Source organism: Carassius carassius, chromosome 7 (assembly GCF_963082965.1).
Source record: "Carassius carassius chromosome 7, fCarCar2.1, whole genome shotgun sequence".
Classification (NCBI taxonomy): Eukaryota; Metazoa; Chordata; class Actinopteri; order Cypriniformes; family Cyprinidae; genus Carassius; species Carassius carassius.
In genome coordinates this window covers 6,765,137-6,783,204 of record NC_081761.1, presented here as the reverse complement: position 1 = coordinate 6,783,204, position 18,068 = coordinate 6,765,137, and the positions used below count along the sequence as shown (strand labels likewise).

Below are 18,068 nucleotides of genomic sequence, written 5' to 3'. Positions count from 1 at the left end.
AACTATGGAGATGGTTATTTATTTTAGAATGAAAGAAAAGGATACAACCCACTCTACACTTATTAATGGGGAACAAATTCAAGCAGTAACACATTATAAATATCTCTGTATAGTCTTGGATCATAAGCTTAAATGGGATGTATGGACTGACTTTTTAAGTAAGAAGATACAACCAGGTTGTATTTCTTTAAGAAATTGATATCTTTTAACGTCCATAGTAGATTGCTTTTGATGTTTTATGGGGCTTTGACTTTGTGTGAGCTGCTGGTATGGAAATGCTTCAGAGGCTCAGAAGAAATCATTGAGGAATGAAATAACAATGATAAGTAAAATGTTGGGAACTAAGTTACCAGGTATAGAGAGTATATATAAAAAGAGTGTGCTGAGTAAAGCTAATATCATTATGAATGATAAGAGGCATCCCCTTTCAGACGCATTTGAATTATTACCATCTGGCAGAAGATATTGTGTTCCTCGATGCACTAAAAACAGGTCCAAACAATCCTTCATCCCCTAAGCAATTAGATGTTTAAAATCTTCTTTTAGCCTTGATTGATGGTCAGCTGGTCTGACCAGCTTAAATTAGATTGAATTTTAAATCAGTGATTGTTTACTTGTATATGCTTTATGATTGTGATGTCTGCGGGAGTATGCTGCAAATTAATTTCCCCAAGGGGATAAATAAAAACTGACTGACTGACTGACTGATATATCGTTGGAAAGGTCTAATACTCCCAAATATATATTTTACCAATGTTTTTTGTTAAAAATTATGTAGGAAAATTAATAGATCAATTTATGACAAAAGTGCACCCTCAAAAATCTAAATTATAACAGGAGTTTTGACCTTTGTTAAAAAAAAAAAGACTTCTTAGTTGCCTTTTTCTCTTTCACATTTTAGAAATCATCAAAAGTTATATATCAACTGAAAACTTAATTTCAAAATTCATCCTTTTAAAACACATTTTAAAATCAGACATTGCATTACCATGTAAACGGTACATCAATATCATGTTACAAAATGTTTTCAGTCATGAATAATAAAAATTTAGGTTAGTATCATGCACATTCAAGTCTATCTTTCAAAACGTGAGTGATAGTTAAGGCGGTTAAATTAAAAGTAATTTATCATTCAATGGAACTATGCGTATGCTTTTAGACACTTGCATTGTTTTTGTTCCATCCAAATGCGCACAGGTAATGTCAATGGAATGACTGAGAGCCTACTGAAAAACTACAGAAGAGTAAAACTACTAAAGCTGCTTTACTCTAGCAGTACTGGCCATGAGTACTAAGAAGAGATCACACATTGGCTGGTTAAAAAATGTATCCGTTAGAGCTATGTACAGAGCACGAGTGCAATCCTGTGATAGGCAGTTAAAAGTGTAACGCTACAAGGAGAGATGTGATGCACAAACAACACTGTTCAAGATCTCCATTAATTTTGCTTGGAATAATTTAATGTATTTATAAAGCATTGAATCACTATAGAAATCAAGATTCATTGGATTCTTAGCATTTTAAATAGATTACTACCCGAAATCAATGATTCACGATTCAAAATCCATGTTTAAGATCAATGCGTACGCATAATTTTTTATATTTACCATGAAAATTTAACCGTGCACAAAAAAAAAAGTGTTGTTTTTGGAAGAAGTTTGACATTCACAAATTTACTGCTATGTCTGCATGGATGCTTTGACATCAGTCACATTGATTTTTACATCCGATTAATTTAACTAAAGCTCCACAAGTGCATCATTAGCTTTTTCTTTCAAATGTTGTTAAAGGTCTTTCAGTGAAGGTTATTCAGCATTAACCTTAGCAACCTGTGTTGTTTGGGTGCATATATGAGCATGTGCCTGTCATAGCTTGTTTTTAATCTGCTGGTCGTTTTTGTATTCTCAGTTCACACTCCGGATAATGAATCACAATGTTTTATTGATCCTGCTGGTTTCAGTTTTAGAGACTAGACTAGATTTAATTTTGGTTAAATCGACTTTTAAAATGAGATATTTACACAGATGACTCCGACTCAGAAGGGAGCTCGTTCACCCTATTAATTCTCCTCTAATATTTCTTTTGTCTGTCCTCCTGTATTTAAAACATTACAGTGACATTACAACTGAAGCCTACCAGTTAAATGTATTACATCGATTAGGTTGACCGGTAAAGCATGCGATTTAAGTTCAGTAACCAGTGAAACATAATAAATCTGTTGTAATCAAATTTGCATTAAGACAATAAGCAGATTCTTTCATTTGGAATTTTTTTTTTTAATTTTTTTTTATACTTGCTCACACGATAATGAAGATCAGTGTCCTCCATTTATGGTTCTGCAAGTGTTTCAGCTAGTTTTATGTGCATGATATCTTTATATTGTACTGACCCAGCTTGGCCTGAATTGAGTTCTGGAATTGAAACTTGTGCTTTTGTATGTGGGTCAGGAGCGCGATGGAATGAGGGCCATATTAGAGTCGTATGACAGCGAGCTGGCCACAAGTGAGTACTCCCCTCAGCTCATGATCCGGGTCAAGGAGGCAGAGGACATGCTGCAGAAAGTCCAGACACACAATACAGAGATGGAGGTGAGAACTACATTACCCATAATGCACACCAAATAATTCTTTCAAATGTACCTTTCAAAAAGCAGAACATTGATTCAGTGATTAGTTTGATTTGATTTGAGTTTTTTTTTTATAGCCAATTAATTTATCTTAAGGATATAATAGGACTTTAAGTGTGATTTAATCAGTTCAGTAATTTGTGTGGATGATTCTCATGGTATAAATGTAGGCAACAGCACTCTTTACTCATCTCATTTAGGTAAATATATAGGTGCACATTATGCAAATGTATTATGTGTAGCCGTCACAGAAGTACTAACGACTCGCTTAAGCTGTACAGTGTTGATTCTTTATTTTGTGAGACAATAACTTTATTTATCATGCACTTTCAGCTTTACAACTTTGCAGATCATTTACATTCCAATACAGCTGTATTACACACTACATGAAAGGCAATATTGGAATAGCATAATCATCCAGATGGGGCATCCAGATAACTTCCTTGACATTGATCGCACTCATGACTTTGTAGTCAAGGACTTTTATGGTTTAGTATCTAGGCTCTTGTTTTTATGGGAATAATCTGTTTCACTCTGATAGACTCAACTGTCTAAAGCCCAAGAGGAGGCAGGCACCTTCAAATTACAGGCTCAGATGGTAAGTCACATTCATCACCATGGGAACTTCCTTTTGGCATTTATACGATTATGTCCGCTATAAGTAATTGATTGAAATTTGTGCTATAATGCATGCAATAAATGGTAAACCACATAAGGCAGAAGTCAAGATATTAGACAGAAATATAGAAATAACATTGCCGCTATGCTGCATGTGTTTCCTTTGCTTACTGTTTTTGGCATACAGTGGCAATCATTTTGACTTTTATTTTAAATTTTTTAATCACTTGCTCAGGTGGCTGCTGAACTTGAGGCACTTAAAGAGCAGCTGGTGCCTAATGCAGAGAAAAACACCTTAGCAACAGCAGATGAAGTCAGCTCTCTCAGGTAACAGAGATATGTGAGAAATGAAATGTCCTTCTCTCCTGCGTCATACATGTCTGATCTGATCATTATGGAAGCCTGTTTCTGAGTAAAATGAATAAATAAAATAAAAGTAATGAAGTCACATTGGTGATTTATTTATTGTGTGATTTTTGTGCTTGAGGCTTCCATAGATGACCAATATACAACCAACAGTCGCTGAAAATAGCCAGCTCTTATCGAATATGTTTGCGCTACTTTGTCACTTTAAGTCGCTGGTGTTGTGAACGGGGATTTAGACTGAGAGAAACTAAAGTCTGTGGTTTTTTTCATGGCCTGTTGCATTGCCTAATTACTATGGAAATGTGATTATACTACATTAGCTTTTGTGGCCTTGCTTGAAAAGTGAGGTTCATTCAGTGCCTACTTTCTCCTTTTTCCTCTTTCTTTTTGATCCTGTAATTATTCTCTATAGAATTTAATTTAATCACTCCTGGAACCATTTCACTAAGCTGTTTACACCTTAATTGAATATTTGTTGTACTGAATACAAGTCTAAGACCCCACATGGTAATCTTCAAAACCAAAACTAAACCAACCTGAATGCTTACCACATTACTTTCTGAGAAATTATACAGAATACTTAAGAGTAAGAGTACAAAAAGGTCTTACTAAATATCCAGACCACTAGTGAAAATCCTTCTATGTTTTATTTTTTATTTTTTTAAATTTCAAGTTATTTTACAGGCACATCAATTTGAGGTAAAATGTGAAAATTGATATGGAATATTAACTTTAATTTCTGAATTTCATAGTGATGCACCGAAATGAAAATTCTGAGCCGAAACCGAAACCGAAAATTTAGGATGCACTTGGCCGAAAATGGCTTCTTTTAAAAACGTATATATATATATTGCTTGGATTTAATGGATCTGAATTGAAAAATCACAATATAATAATCAAACTTTAATAACAGTTACATAACAAAACATAAAATATTTTTTACAATAAATATAAATAATAATTATTCTTCAAGTTTTATGTTCCATCAAATAAAATAGTTTTTTAAAAATTGTGCAAAAAAAATCAACAATTTTGGAGATTTTTGCAGAACAAATGTTACATATTGCAACTTTGGTGTCCTCTCGTATAGGGCTGTCACTTTTGTGAAAAAAAAAATCCTGTTCGATTTTTGAGACATAGGCAAAGTGTTCATTGAATCGTTAGTAAATTGCCTATATTTGGCGTTGATCTGTTTTTCAATGCCAAATATAGGCAAATCCACCGACAACTAAACAGGCATTAGGGCGAACGTAAAGAGGGCGCTTGAGACGCGCACAAGTCAGCAATGTGGACTGCCATAACATCAATGAAAAACATTACTGAAGGCTACATTGATATTATGCACTAATAGGCTCTTTGTGTGTGTGTGTGTGTGTGTGTGTGTGTGTGTGTGTGTGTGTGTCAGAACCTGCAGTTGCTGTGTGACGCGCGTTCGCTGCGAGCGTATAGTGGCGAGCTGGACGCGCTCCGAGAGAAGGTCATTAAAATCGATTCCCTGTTTTCGTTTTCGAAACTTGTGTTGGTTGGTCCGATCGATTGTGCAGCTTTTGTGACGAGCTTTTTTTAATTGTGACAGCCCTTTGACATGCTTAATTTTTGATAGGCAGACGCGTGATAACAGCTCGACCGTGAGTGAAACCTAAGCGCTTGCGCACGGATGGGAGGGGCGGGTGACATTCATTTTCGGTTTACGTTTTCGGCTGTTTTTTTTTATTTCGGCCCGAAACCGATAATGCCATTTCGGCCGAAAATTTTCGGCGGCCGAAATTTCGGTGCACCCCTACTATTAATGTACTATTAAGTCATTTGATTTTGAACCCCAATTATTTATAGAATGTTTTACTCTGCGATCAAACTCCAAAACCTGTTGTTTACCTTTATTTACTTCTTCATGGTGGAACATTATTGTTGTTATGGCCATGTTGAGTATTTTTGAGATTAAGATTTTTGACAGTGGTTTTCATTATGCTTGGACTAGTAATGACGTTGTATATGTATAGGTGTATGTGTTTGTTCTTTCAGGCAGAAGATTGAGGAATTGGAGGCAGAACGTCAGCAGCTGGAAGAGCAAAACAACATTCTGGAAATGAGACTAGAGAGGAATAACCTCCAGGTGATACTTTCATTTTGTGCAAGATTTCTATGAACTAAAACATGTTTACAGTAGGAGTGCAACAATATTAATTAAAACAAAATGAAGAATAATAGTAAAAAGAATCCACAACCAACTATATTATGAATTAACTGGATAAGTGCTCTGTGACCATCTCTAATGATAGGAAGTTCAGAGAGCCTGTTAAAGGAAAGCACCACCGTTTTTGCTGCACCGAGGTCAAAGTGCTGCGAAGTGCTCTTCCGCCATACATTATAGTTATCATTTTTATCTGCACATTTCAGCTTTAAGCTTGGCTAATGGCCTCAGTGGTGGTTGATGATAGCCTGATGGTTAATAATCAGACCTGCATGATACAGACTGAAAGACACGCTATGATTTACTTCATAATTAGGCATGCCTTTAGCTAGCAAAAAGTGCATGCTAGCAAGTTAGCTGTTGTAAGTTTTTACCTTTTTTGTTTTAACGTTTGCTATGTGGAGTTATACAAGACTTGAACGTCAGCATGAGATCAATTTCTCCAGCTTAGTGGTCATTATTCACAAATATTTGACATTTGAATGCAGTGATTGACCAATCAGATTCAAGTATTCCAGGGACTTGAGTAATAAATAAATGACTTGGGTTTATATTATCATCAAAGCTGATCCATTTTTACATGTTAGGTGAGGTAATTTTGGTATTCTTTTAGTAATTCTTCAAAACTATGTTTTGTTTTTTTCAAACTCCCTCTGTTCCTTAAACCAACATGGGTTCATTGCTGTTTTAATTGGCAAATTATCCATGGTATAAGGCAATTTAGGACGCAGTACTGATAATGAATGTGCAATAGGCTCAATTTGAGACGAGATGTGTGTTTGTTTTTATGAATGCGCAGCCACACTTGTGTTGCATCTGGTTTCCAAAGTAACTCAGGAATATGTGTTTCTTCTTAATCGGCAATTGAGACCATATTGTGTGTTGCCTGCAAATCTCTACACCTACAAGTCCTCTTCAAATCACTTTCTATAATTTTCCTTTAGTCAGTCTTGTTATTCCCTTTCCATCCATCAACTTGGTGTTTCCACTTATAGGTGGAAGGAAAAAAATAAATAATTGTCCTGCTAAATTTAGACTTTAAGTAAATCCCGCTCCTTTAATGGCTGTTTACATATAATATGGGTTTAGCCAGTGGTGGCACATGTACTGTAGAAAATTACTCTGGGCATGCTGGGGATTGCCAGCTTTTAATATGCTTTTAAAGATAATAGTTTAATAATAGCACGGTGGTGTTTTTATTTATTTCTGTTAGTCAATAAATAATGTAGAGGCACTTAGAGGAAACTCAGACTATAAGTCCTAGTGTTAAAATTTTTATGTTGTTTAGGTATGTTGTTGTGTATTGGTATACTATATTTATATTCTAGGGTGGGGATAAAATCTGTAAAAAATCTGCAATATAAAATAACTTTCTGTCCTGTGTTGCAATAAAACACTAACTATTCTTTGAATTTAAATTGAATGCATTTTTTGGGATAATCCAGTAACTTAAATTCATCACATCTGATTTAATTGTTATTAGAAACTTGATGAAAACCTATCATAAGACAAGATTTAGCATTTGTGTTATACATACAACTGAATAAACATGAAATCGGTGCCAAAATGACTTCATATATGTAATATGTGAACAAAATATCTAAAATTATAGTCCTATACAACATAGTCGGCAAATTCCTGCACTACTGCCGCACTTTTTTTTTTTTTTTTTTTTTTTTTTTATTGCCATATTTATAGAACATTAACAAAAAAGGCATTCGTAGTTTCAGATTTACAAACAAACCTGAGCGTACATACAGATATTACATTACAATATACATATTCTCATCAGCAGGCAAGTAAAAATTGAAGCCAAGGTGCAAATAAAAAATAAAATAAAATAAATAAATAAATAATAATAATACAAAAAAAAGAAAAAAAGAAAGAATAAAAATGTAAAGTAGGGGAGTAGGACAATATTCAATTAATAAAATCAAAGTCTTCCAATAAGGAGTACAAATACACTGCTTTAGGACTTTTCATCCTTCTCACAGTCTCCAAATATACTTTAAATTCCTCCTTAAAAACCACTAATTTTGGAGGGATTTTGAAAAATTTACATTTGTGTATATAAAATTTCAACAAAAGCAACACATTATTAATTACATAAGATACCTTTTTATCCTTTATTAATAGGCCAAATTTAATAAATTCCCATGACAGTATCAACCTTACAGGTATTCTTTGTTGCATCCATCTCAATGCATCATTCCAAAATTTGTTTACCAAACTGCACTGAAAAAACAAGTGTTCAACCGTTTCTATCTCTACCTTACATATTTGACATAAATTTGAATCCCCAACATTAAATCTCATTCTTAAAAATTCTTTTGTTGGATATATATGATTCAGAATTTTAAAGTGTACCTCTTTACATTTAGGATTAACAGGAAATGAAAGAAAATTGGTCCTAATTTTACACACTTCTTTCTTCTCATAATGACGAAAAATATAATTCCTTAATACTGGTGAAAACATTGATGTACTAAACAGTCTCTTAAGAATTTGTTTGAACATTTTCTGTCAACAAAGCTTACATTTTCTAGAATAAGTTCTTGTAGTTTAGGTATTATCCTTGAATATTTCAGATGTTCACTTACTAATTTAAGCATCTGTAATGGAATATTTTTGATAATTTTTTCATACATTTTAGAGGAGCAACTTATATTGTATTTACCACAAAAAGCAACATGGCTCAGAATGTTTCCCCCATTGTCCACTACATGTGTTAGTGACCATATGCCCTTCTGCCACCACTCATCAATAAACAAAGATTTTCTGTTCACAGTTATACATCTGTTGTTCCAGATTGACATATTATGAGGGCTAAAGTTATGCTTGAAAATCAATTTCCAGTATAATAATACTTGTTGATGGAAAGCAGAAAGTTTTACAGGGAGTTTGGAAAGTTCAAAGTCACATTGCAGCAGAAAACTTATACCACCACATTTATTGAATACGATAGTAGGAATCTCAAACCAGAAAGAGGACTTATCATTAATGAAAGACTGCAACCATCTAAGTTTAATGACCCCATTCATAATATCAAAGTCAATCGTTTTAAGACCTCCTTCTTCATAATCTTTAATCATATCACTTTTACGTATATAATGACTTTTCATTTTCCATATAAAATCAAAGTTTAATTTGTTAACTGCCTTTATCCTTTTTGCAGAAACTGATAAAGAGAAACATGGATAGATGAATCTAGAAAGATTCTCTACTTTTGTCAATAAAATTCTTCCAAAAATTGTTATGTCTCTCTGTAGCCAAGTATTCATTATTAATTTACAATTATCCAAGGTTTTATCAAAATTTAAATGTTCTAAATTATCCATCCTCTTAGATAACCAGATACCTAAATATTTGACTTCATTTTTCACTGGGATATTGTATAATGTTACATTAGGATGATTGTGAATGGCCAATAACTCACATTTTGACATTTAGCTTTAAACCTGAAGCTTCTGAAAAAAACTTAATTAATTGAAGTGCTAGGGGTATTTGCTGTTCATTTCTTAAAAAAAGAGTAGTGTCATCAGCAAATTGACTGACAATAAAATTATTACCTTCAAAATCAATGCCAGATATGGTTCCCATTTTGAGCAAAATAGACAACATTTCTGCTACCATAATAAATAATAAAGGAGAACATCCACAACCTTGCCTGATGCCTCTTCTAACCTTGAATCTTGGACATGTACCTTGAGTGAGAGCTACAGAACTGTTTATGTCTTTATAAAGCATTCCAACAATACTAATAAATTTAGGACCAAAACCAAAGTGTTTAAGAGTTTGAAAAATAAAAGAATGCTCCACCATGTCAAAGGCCTTATAAAAATCCAGAAATAAAATTAATCCATCCTCTTCAATTAAATGACCATATTCAATCAAATCAAAAACTAACCTGATATTATTATGAATTGACCTATCCTTTAAGAATCCTGATTGGGTCACACTAATAATTTGTGCTATTCCTGTTTTTAATCTGGAAGCCAGTGCTTTAGTTAACAGTTTGTAATCAGTATTAAGTAGTGTTATGGGGCGTAAATTATCTAATATCCGTTTATCTTTTCCTGGCTTTGGTATCAAAATTATAAGCCCTTGTTTCATAGTTGGCAATAATTCAATATTATTTATACACTCTTGTAAGGCTTCAAATAAAAGATATTTTAGGTCATCCCAAAAAAAATTATAAAAATCTGTGGTTAACCCATCAGGACCCGGTGATTTACCAGGTTTACTCTGTTTAATCGCTGCATCAAGCTCTTGTATGGTTATGTCTGAATCGCATAGTTCTTTAAATACACTATCAATAGATGGTATATTATCTTTTATCATCTGAAAAAAAGAATTAGAATTAACAGAGGAAAAAGAGGAGGAATACAAATTGGAGTAAAATTTAAACACCTCTTTTACTATTAAGTTATGATTTAATTGTTCTACTTGGTCCACAATCAAACTACTGATCAAATTTTTCTCTTGTCGTCTTTTCTCCAAATTAATGAAGTATGAGCTATTTTTTTCCCCCTCTTCCAGCCACTTAGCTCTGGATCTCACATATGCCCCTTTTGCCTTTTTAATATAGAATTCATCTAGAATGGAATGAAGCTTAATAAGTTTTTCTTTATCTTCATCTGACATGTTAGGTTGACAACAGCATTTATTAATATCTTGTATTAACTGGAATTCTTTTTTACGTTTCTTTTTCATCAGATTTTTGCTAAAGGTCATTGAATATTCTCTTAATTTATGTTTTAAATATTCCCATTTGATATCACTTGGCATCTTTTTTACTTTAAATTCAGCGATTATTTTTTTAATATATGTACAAAATTCAGTATGATTCAATAAGTCTGCATTAAATTTCCAATAGCCTCTAGTATTACAAGATTTATTTCTTTGTTCTAAGATTAAGTTGATCACACAATGATCTGTTAAGGGGGCACCTGAAATATTACACTTAGTCGCATTACTTGAAAGAGAATCAGATCCGAGCCAATAATCAATTCTCGACTTTGAAGTGGCATTCGGTTTAAACCACGAAAAGTGTCTGGCAGTGGGGTTTAAGTTTCTCCAAATATCAATTAATCCATTGGATAAGCAGAAATTTTGAATAATACTGTTAACATGAGAAATATCAAATTTAGACGGTTGTCTATCCATGTATTCATCTGGTGTCATGTTAAAATCGCCACCGATTAAAATATAATCTGTAGGGTAACTAGTTTTTAGGTCACTTATGACATTTGTTAATGTCTCCAACAGACCTTTATTCTGGGTTTGAACATTATACCCATACACATTAACTAAAATGAAAAATATTTCGTCTAAGTGTAGGACCACTGCAAGCCAATGGCCATTAACATCAGCCTTATGTGTAATAATCTTGCCTGGGCATTTATTCATGCATATAGCGACCCCTGCAGACCGATTTGAACCATGACTAAATAACATAACATCCCCCCACTGCTTTTTCCAAAAGGTAACATCTGCCAACTCTGAATGTGTTTCTTGTAGAAAACAACAATGTGATTTTTGACTTTTGCAAAATAAGAAAATTGCCTTTCTCTTAACTGAGTCCTTTAAACCCCTACAATTTAAAGAAGAAAATGAGATATCAGATTTTAACACGAACATGAACAATTAAACAGATAAAACTTAAAATTGAATACAAACACTAAAAATGTAAATCCAAATAAAGATGTAGACTACGTTTAGAGTTTGTGGGATAGAAAAAACAGAGTCCCATTCCTTTATCACCCCACCTCACCTCATATCAAAGAGAAGCAGTCAATACCCTTTTTAAGAGATACGTTTACCCTCGATATATCCAAATGGACCTCTAAACCCAGCCGCCTTGCCTTCCTTCCTGGCTTGTTCGATTCTTGGCCATAATTCACGTCTCAATAGTCTATCTTCTTTCGTCAGGTCTTCGGCAAAACGGATGCCAGCTTCTTTGCACACCGATGACGACTTGGTTCTCTTCCATACTTCGTCCCGCACCAATCTGCGGGTAAAGAGAATGATCACCTCTCTCGAACGACCGGTCTCCTTTCTTCCCACCCGATGCACGACATCCACAGCCTCCTCCATAGTAGAAGCAAACTCAGGCGTTATCTTGCCCAGAAGTTGAATCACATCCTCTCTTATGCGCTCGTTTGAGTTCTCCTTGAGACCTTTTATGCGAAGACACCATCTTCTCTTATATCTTTCCTCTTCCAGCACACGAATTTTCAGATCATTATTGACTTCGGATAGATTTTCAATTTGTTTCTCCATCATTTTAATTTTGTCTTTGCATTCTCGTAACTCCTGCGCATTTATTTGGACGGACTTAGCAACGCTTGCAATCATCGCACTGTGCTGCTTCATTTGCGTGCTTAATTCTTCGTGCTGTAAATCTACCTTAGTTCCAAGGGCTTTAATTGCATCCAGAATAGCCGAATTGGGCACCTCGTTTTCCTCACTCTCTGTTGGTTTTTTAGACTTTTTCCCTTTTTGGGGTTTACTCGGTGTGGGTGGATCAGAATCAGCTCCTCTCTCCCTTTTGCTCGAACCTACAGCTATTTCCATTTCGTAACAATGATCTTCCATATCGGCACCACAACTTTGGGTATGTGTATTAGCAGGTGGAGGTGGAAAAAACTTATCAAGCTAAACTAACTTGGGAAATTTTGTGAGAGCACGAAACAGCTTGACTACTCAGTCCGCCATCTTGTCGGCCCCCCCTACTGCCGCACTTTAAAGGTATTGGTTTGGCCTGTTATAGGCAACATTTAACCATTATAGTCAGTGACGTAATGTGAAAATGTAAGGCCACGTCACTTTTATGTCATTTTTTTGTGGCGCTGTTATATTTATCAGAGGCCTCCCATCCATTTATCCTTCGTTTTCACTTGCTGACTCAATGATGCTATCAGTGGGCTGAAATGCAGTCAGACATGCTCCATTAGACCTCAACACTGGTGCCAGCCCAAAACAAACTGAAAAGTCTAGAATTCAAGAGCTGTGTCACTCATTTCGTCCTGCTCTCTCAATCACTCAGTCGTCTTAATGTGCTTAGACTTTGTCTCTAATATTTATAGCCCTCTTCTTCTATCCATTATCTATGACGCTTCAAGTGCCACAGTAAAAATAAGGGACTTCAGACAGTTAATAATGGCCACTTCTCAGTTTGAAGAGGGTTGTTTTTGGCCCAAGGACTAATCTTTAATGGTTTTCGTGTCTCTTTCTTATTGTTGAAGATGATTCATTTATGATTCAAGGTGTATTACATTCATCTTGAAGGTTACAGAGATGTACGTGTGGACTTCATAGCTGTACTATTGGTGTTGTCAACATACCAGCATTTCAGTTGTCAATACCAGTAGTAATGACATTTTGAAGTCCTTGATTGCAAGAGCAATTTTAAAATGTATTAGATAAATATAAAAATATATATTTTTACTGAGTTTAGTTTTTATTAGGTTTCATTAAAATGCTTTCAAAACAATATTTAACTAGGAGTGTATAAGAGTATAGATCATTGTGGCATGTCTGAGTTATCCTTCTTCCCCAACCATTGTGTAACACTTTAACCAAAGCTTAATCTTTCATTTTTAGTAATTCTAGTTGTTTCTGTTCTTTCATCACCTTCTGTTCTGCAGTTATGACATCTGCTCCTTACCCCTCAGTCTCTATTCCTCTTCTCTGCCTTTCTGTCTTCAGCTCAGGGTGATGTAATTTGCTCAGTAATGAGATGTTCAGATCGAGGCATTATTCTTTGATGGAGCCCTTAATTCACCAGAAGGCTCAGTAATGGCTTTTAAACCCCTGAAGTTTTACACCCAAATGAAGAATCGTTCCAGAAGATAAAGCCTTTCGTTTCAGACAGGGATGAACCATCACTTCTTTGGTCCTTTTGTTTGGAGGGTAATTCGGATAAATGTATTTTTACGGTGTAAGTGCCTTCAGGCGCCTCTCAGGTTAACTGGTTAGCTTACATGAAGCTCATTTTTAACAAATGAGCTATTGGACCCACCTTATTAATGTCTCTCACTTGAACTTATTTATTTCCAGATTTGTTTTCATAATTTTGAGATTGGATGTGTTTTAAGGATTGTAGAAAACAGCTATGCTTCCAGGCTTCTTTCATTTTGTCTTATTTACTTTCTTTTTAATGTTGATTTAAGTAATTCATCAACGACTACAATAGTTTAACATGCCAAAATTATTGAAAGGAGTGGTAATTAGTTTCATGCTGATGTGTTTTGTCTGCGCTCTTTTATTCTTTTGGAAGAATTAAATAAAAAAATGACAAGCATTTTCAAAAATCCTAACTAATGCATCCTTGTTTTAATAAAAGTTGGACTTAATTTTCTCTCAGCATCTTTTTATTCTTAAGTTCTAACGAGTGTTTTGTCATCTTTTTGGAGTTGACATTTTCATTGACAATTTTGAGAGTGTGTTTTTTTTTATTTTAATTTGTGTAAGCAAAGTACAATTCAAAAGCACTAATTTTTTTTTATCGGATTTCAGAAAGACTTTTGTTTTGTCTTTTCAGTTTCATTTTCCTTTTTTATTTATTTATTTTTCAGTGTTGATTTCATTGATCAAAGTCTACATCAGTCAACAATGACAATGGTTTACATGCCAAAATAATTAAAAGAAATTGTAATATGTTTGCATTTAGGCATATTGTCTGCACTCATTTTTTCTTTTGAAGAATCACATCTTTACAGACTTTAAAAATGTTTTTATACTCACAAACATGTTCCTTATTTTAATGAAATGTATACTTTTTTTTGGAATCTCTTAACTTTTCCATCTATTAGGGAGGCTATGATCCTGTTAAGACAAAGGTGATCCACCTGCAAATGAACCCCACTAGCATCGCAAAGCAGCAGCGCACTGAAGAGGTGGAACAGCTGAGGGTCGAGTGTCAACGCTTGAGGGACCGACTCCGGAAAATTGAGGCGGGTGGTGGCATGACAACAGACGACACTACTCTCATCATCCCACCTTCACAGGAAATACTGAGTAAATACCTTTTTACACAAGTCTTTGTGAAGATGTTTTAATGGTCGGGTAGAGAAACCGTCCCTTTATCTGTTTTAATGGCATTGTTGACTTTTAATGTCCAGCTAATCAACAGAAGTTATAAACAGTCCTCACTTTTTATATCAGGTCTCCGGTGAATTCTCAGGGATGACCAAAAGAATGAAAAATTTTCATGATTTTCAGTTGGATGAAAGCAAGCATTTTATTGTCTCAATTATGTTTAAGCAGCAGATCAAAAAGCTAATTTTAGTAAGGAAACTCCTTAGGGAACCTTAGGGATAGTTCATCCACAAATACATTTTTTTTTACTCATCTTGAGGTTGTTCCAAAAGAAGATATTTTGAAGAATTTTGAAAAATCAAACAGTTTTTGTTCCCCATTAACTTCCATTGTAGGGAAAGAAATACTATGGAAGTCAATGGGAACCAACAACTGTTTGATTATCAGCAGCCTCAAAATATCATTTTTTGTGTTCAACATAAGAAAGAAACTTATACAGGTTTGGAAAAACATGAGGGTGAGTAATTGATGACAAAATTTTTGGGTGTACTATTCTTTTAAATACAAATTTGAAACTTGTATTTTGAAGAAGTTGATGTAGCTTGACCATTTGACCAAATTGATAGCAAATGGATTTCCACCTGTGCAGTTGGATATGACAATAAAAGGATTGTGGGTAAAAGGTTCTTCCTAATTCCACATCCTGTGCTCATGGAGATTTAGACATTTATATACAGTATATAGCCAGGGCTAAATGTTTAATTAGAGTGCACTGACGATCCATATTTCTTTGGTACTATTTATTCATTTACTTCATTCTCTCTCTCTCTCTCTCTCTCTCTCTCTCTCTCTCTCTCTCTCTCTCTCTCTCTCTCTCTCTCTCTCTCTCTCACGCTCACTCTCACAGTCTCTCTCACTCTCTCATTATGTTTTTCTTTGGCCATCAGTTTAGCGTAAATGAGTTCTGAAGGAGGCAAGACTCTAATTAGGACTCAGACCCATAAGTAAACAAACACCCCGAGGTCTGCTTTTTAAATTGGCTGCTGCTTCTGTTTTCTTTATCTTTTTTGTTATTCACTGTTCATCCCTCATTTTATGACCTAGTTTTTCTCCCGTCTTAAGTGTTTGATTACAAGCTCATGTGTTTGCACAAATCTAGTTCAAAATCAGTTGAATAAATGTGATGTTTGTGGCTTTGTTGTCTTTACAAATGATAAGAACAAGTTCTCTCTAGTACATAAACAGCTTTTGGGTTTGTATGCTAACAATCTCAAACTCTTTTATAGAGTTTATTTTCTTTTAATTTATATTTATTGATCAGTTATTTACAGAGATTAGAAAACTGTTCAAGTAATGGAATCTGGAAATGAACTAAACTAAATTTTTCGCATGGCATATTTCACATTTCATAAATTACTTACAAAGTGTGTAATATTTACCATTACTGAAATTCAACTTAGGGCCTGTTTTTAATACATGCTCAGGGCATAAGCGTGTTTAAATGTGTGCTCATTACTAACACTAAGAAGATTGTGTATCCATATTTCCCTCTTTTGTACTAGCTTTAGGTAACAGGATTGGTTATGCCATCTCTAATATTGCAAGTGGAGAATAAACAGTGGCCCCAGAAAGAATTTGTACACTTAAGCCACACTTAAAGATGTAGGAGTGTCTTTACATTACACAAAAGAATCTGACCTGTGGCATTTATTTTGAAGAAATAAAGGACAATAGAATAATAAATATTTTGTGTAGAATAAAGACTATTTGGTAACTTTGTATGCTTGCCAAACATCCGGTTATAAAAATCCCAATCCATATGAAAGTTGATTTCTTAATTATTCCCTTAGGTAAGATAAAATAAATAAATAAAAATCCATCATTTTCACCAAGGTTATACGAGAAAAAACACTATTCAGTTCAGAAGAGATTAAAATCATAAAGTAAGTCTGGAAAGCACAAATGAACCTCACCTCCTGACAGGGCATCATATCTCAACAGAGTCCATGCAACTTTCATGCAGCTTCAGTAAAGTTCATGACATGGTAATTGTAAGTGTATTGATGTAAATGAGGGCCACATACAGCACTTTTTAATTGCAGCTCATTTTAAAGGTGATTGTGATGAGAGTTCAGTGTGTAATTTCTATCCTACTCTCTGTACGGAAGACGAACAAAGTGATTTCAGAAAGCTTCCAGCAGAGACAAAAAAGAGACATTAACATGATATATAATTAAAAGTGATCCTGATGAATGGTTAAAGGAAAAGGACAACCGAACAAAAGGCCGGCTCTTCTAGTACGCAGCACATCAGTGCATTCTGTTACGTGATGACTGAAACTTTTGCGGTTTAACTACACTGTTCTAGTGTGCAATTACAGTAGACCGTAGCAGAACACTTGTCTCTTTTCCTGCAGAACTTTTATTGTTCGTAATCAATTTTTCATGAAGCCCCATAAGAGAATTCAAACTGCTGTTGAGGCCTCTGTTGTACATATAGAAGCCTTATATTGAGGTTATAAGACACAGCTTGCATTTCGGCTATTTTAAATTGTCGATTTTGCATTTTTCTCTATTAAATATTCAAAGGAATACTGAGATAAGACCTTGATGGGATTGGTGCCTTTTTGTTTTGTTTTTTTTTTGTTTTTTTTTACTTGACTAATTTAATTCGTCAGAATCCGTTATTATTCTGGTAGATTGGAAATTAATTTTGATTATTAGTGTATATATAGTATTGCAGTAAATGGCAAAAATCTCTGGATGTATGAAACTAAAAAGTGTTCTTAAACCTAAAAGTTTTCCAACAGCTTTTCAATGAGATTCACCTTTTCATATGTGAATTTTAGAGAGATTTTAAGAGATTTAAGAGATTTTTTATTTTTATTTTATTTTTTTTTGCTTTTGGTCCATTTTATGTTTTTTCTAAACCAACATTGTTGTCTGGTTGAACTACTCAAAATTGAAAATGGTCACTGTTTATTCATTTTCATGTCACAAAGTTTTGGTTGTTGAGAAAAGTAACAATATCTAATTAATGGACAAATCTTATTGAGCTCAATCTTTTCAAAGATTTAATTGTCCCATTTAAGGAAAAAGAGTCTCAATCATTTATTCCTGAAGGAAACTAATCAACTTTGAGTTCAGCTCACTGGAGAGAAAGATTATCATTTAATAGCGATTAAAATTTTGGTCAGTTTGTAAGTTGATATTAAAAGGCATAGAA

General features: G+C 34.1%; 1 protein-coding gene across 1 annotated transcript in view; it reads left to right on the top strand.

The window, feature by feature from the left end:
- Positions 1-18,068, top strand: part of LOC132143439 (mitotic spindle assembly checkpoint protein MAD1-like) — a 71,249-nt gene that overhangs the window by 31,581 nt on the left and 21,600 nt on the right. The window contains exons 11-15 of the mRNA XM_059553643.1: positions 2,448-2,588; positions 3,168-3,224; positions 3,480-3,571; positions 5,633-5,723; positions 14,618-14,822. Coding sequence (XP_059409626.1) covers positions 2,448-2,588; positions 3,168-3,224; positions 3,480-3,571; positions 5,633-5,723; positions 14,618-14,822 — 586 coding nt within the window. The remainder of the gene's footprint in view (positions 1-2,447; positions 2,589-3,167; positions 3,225-3,479; positions 3,572-5,632; positions 5,724-14,617; positions 14,823-18,068) is intronic.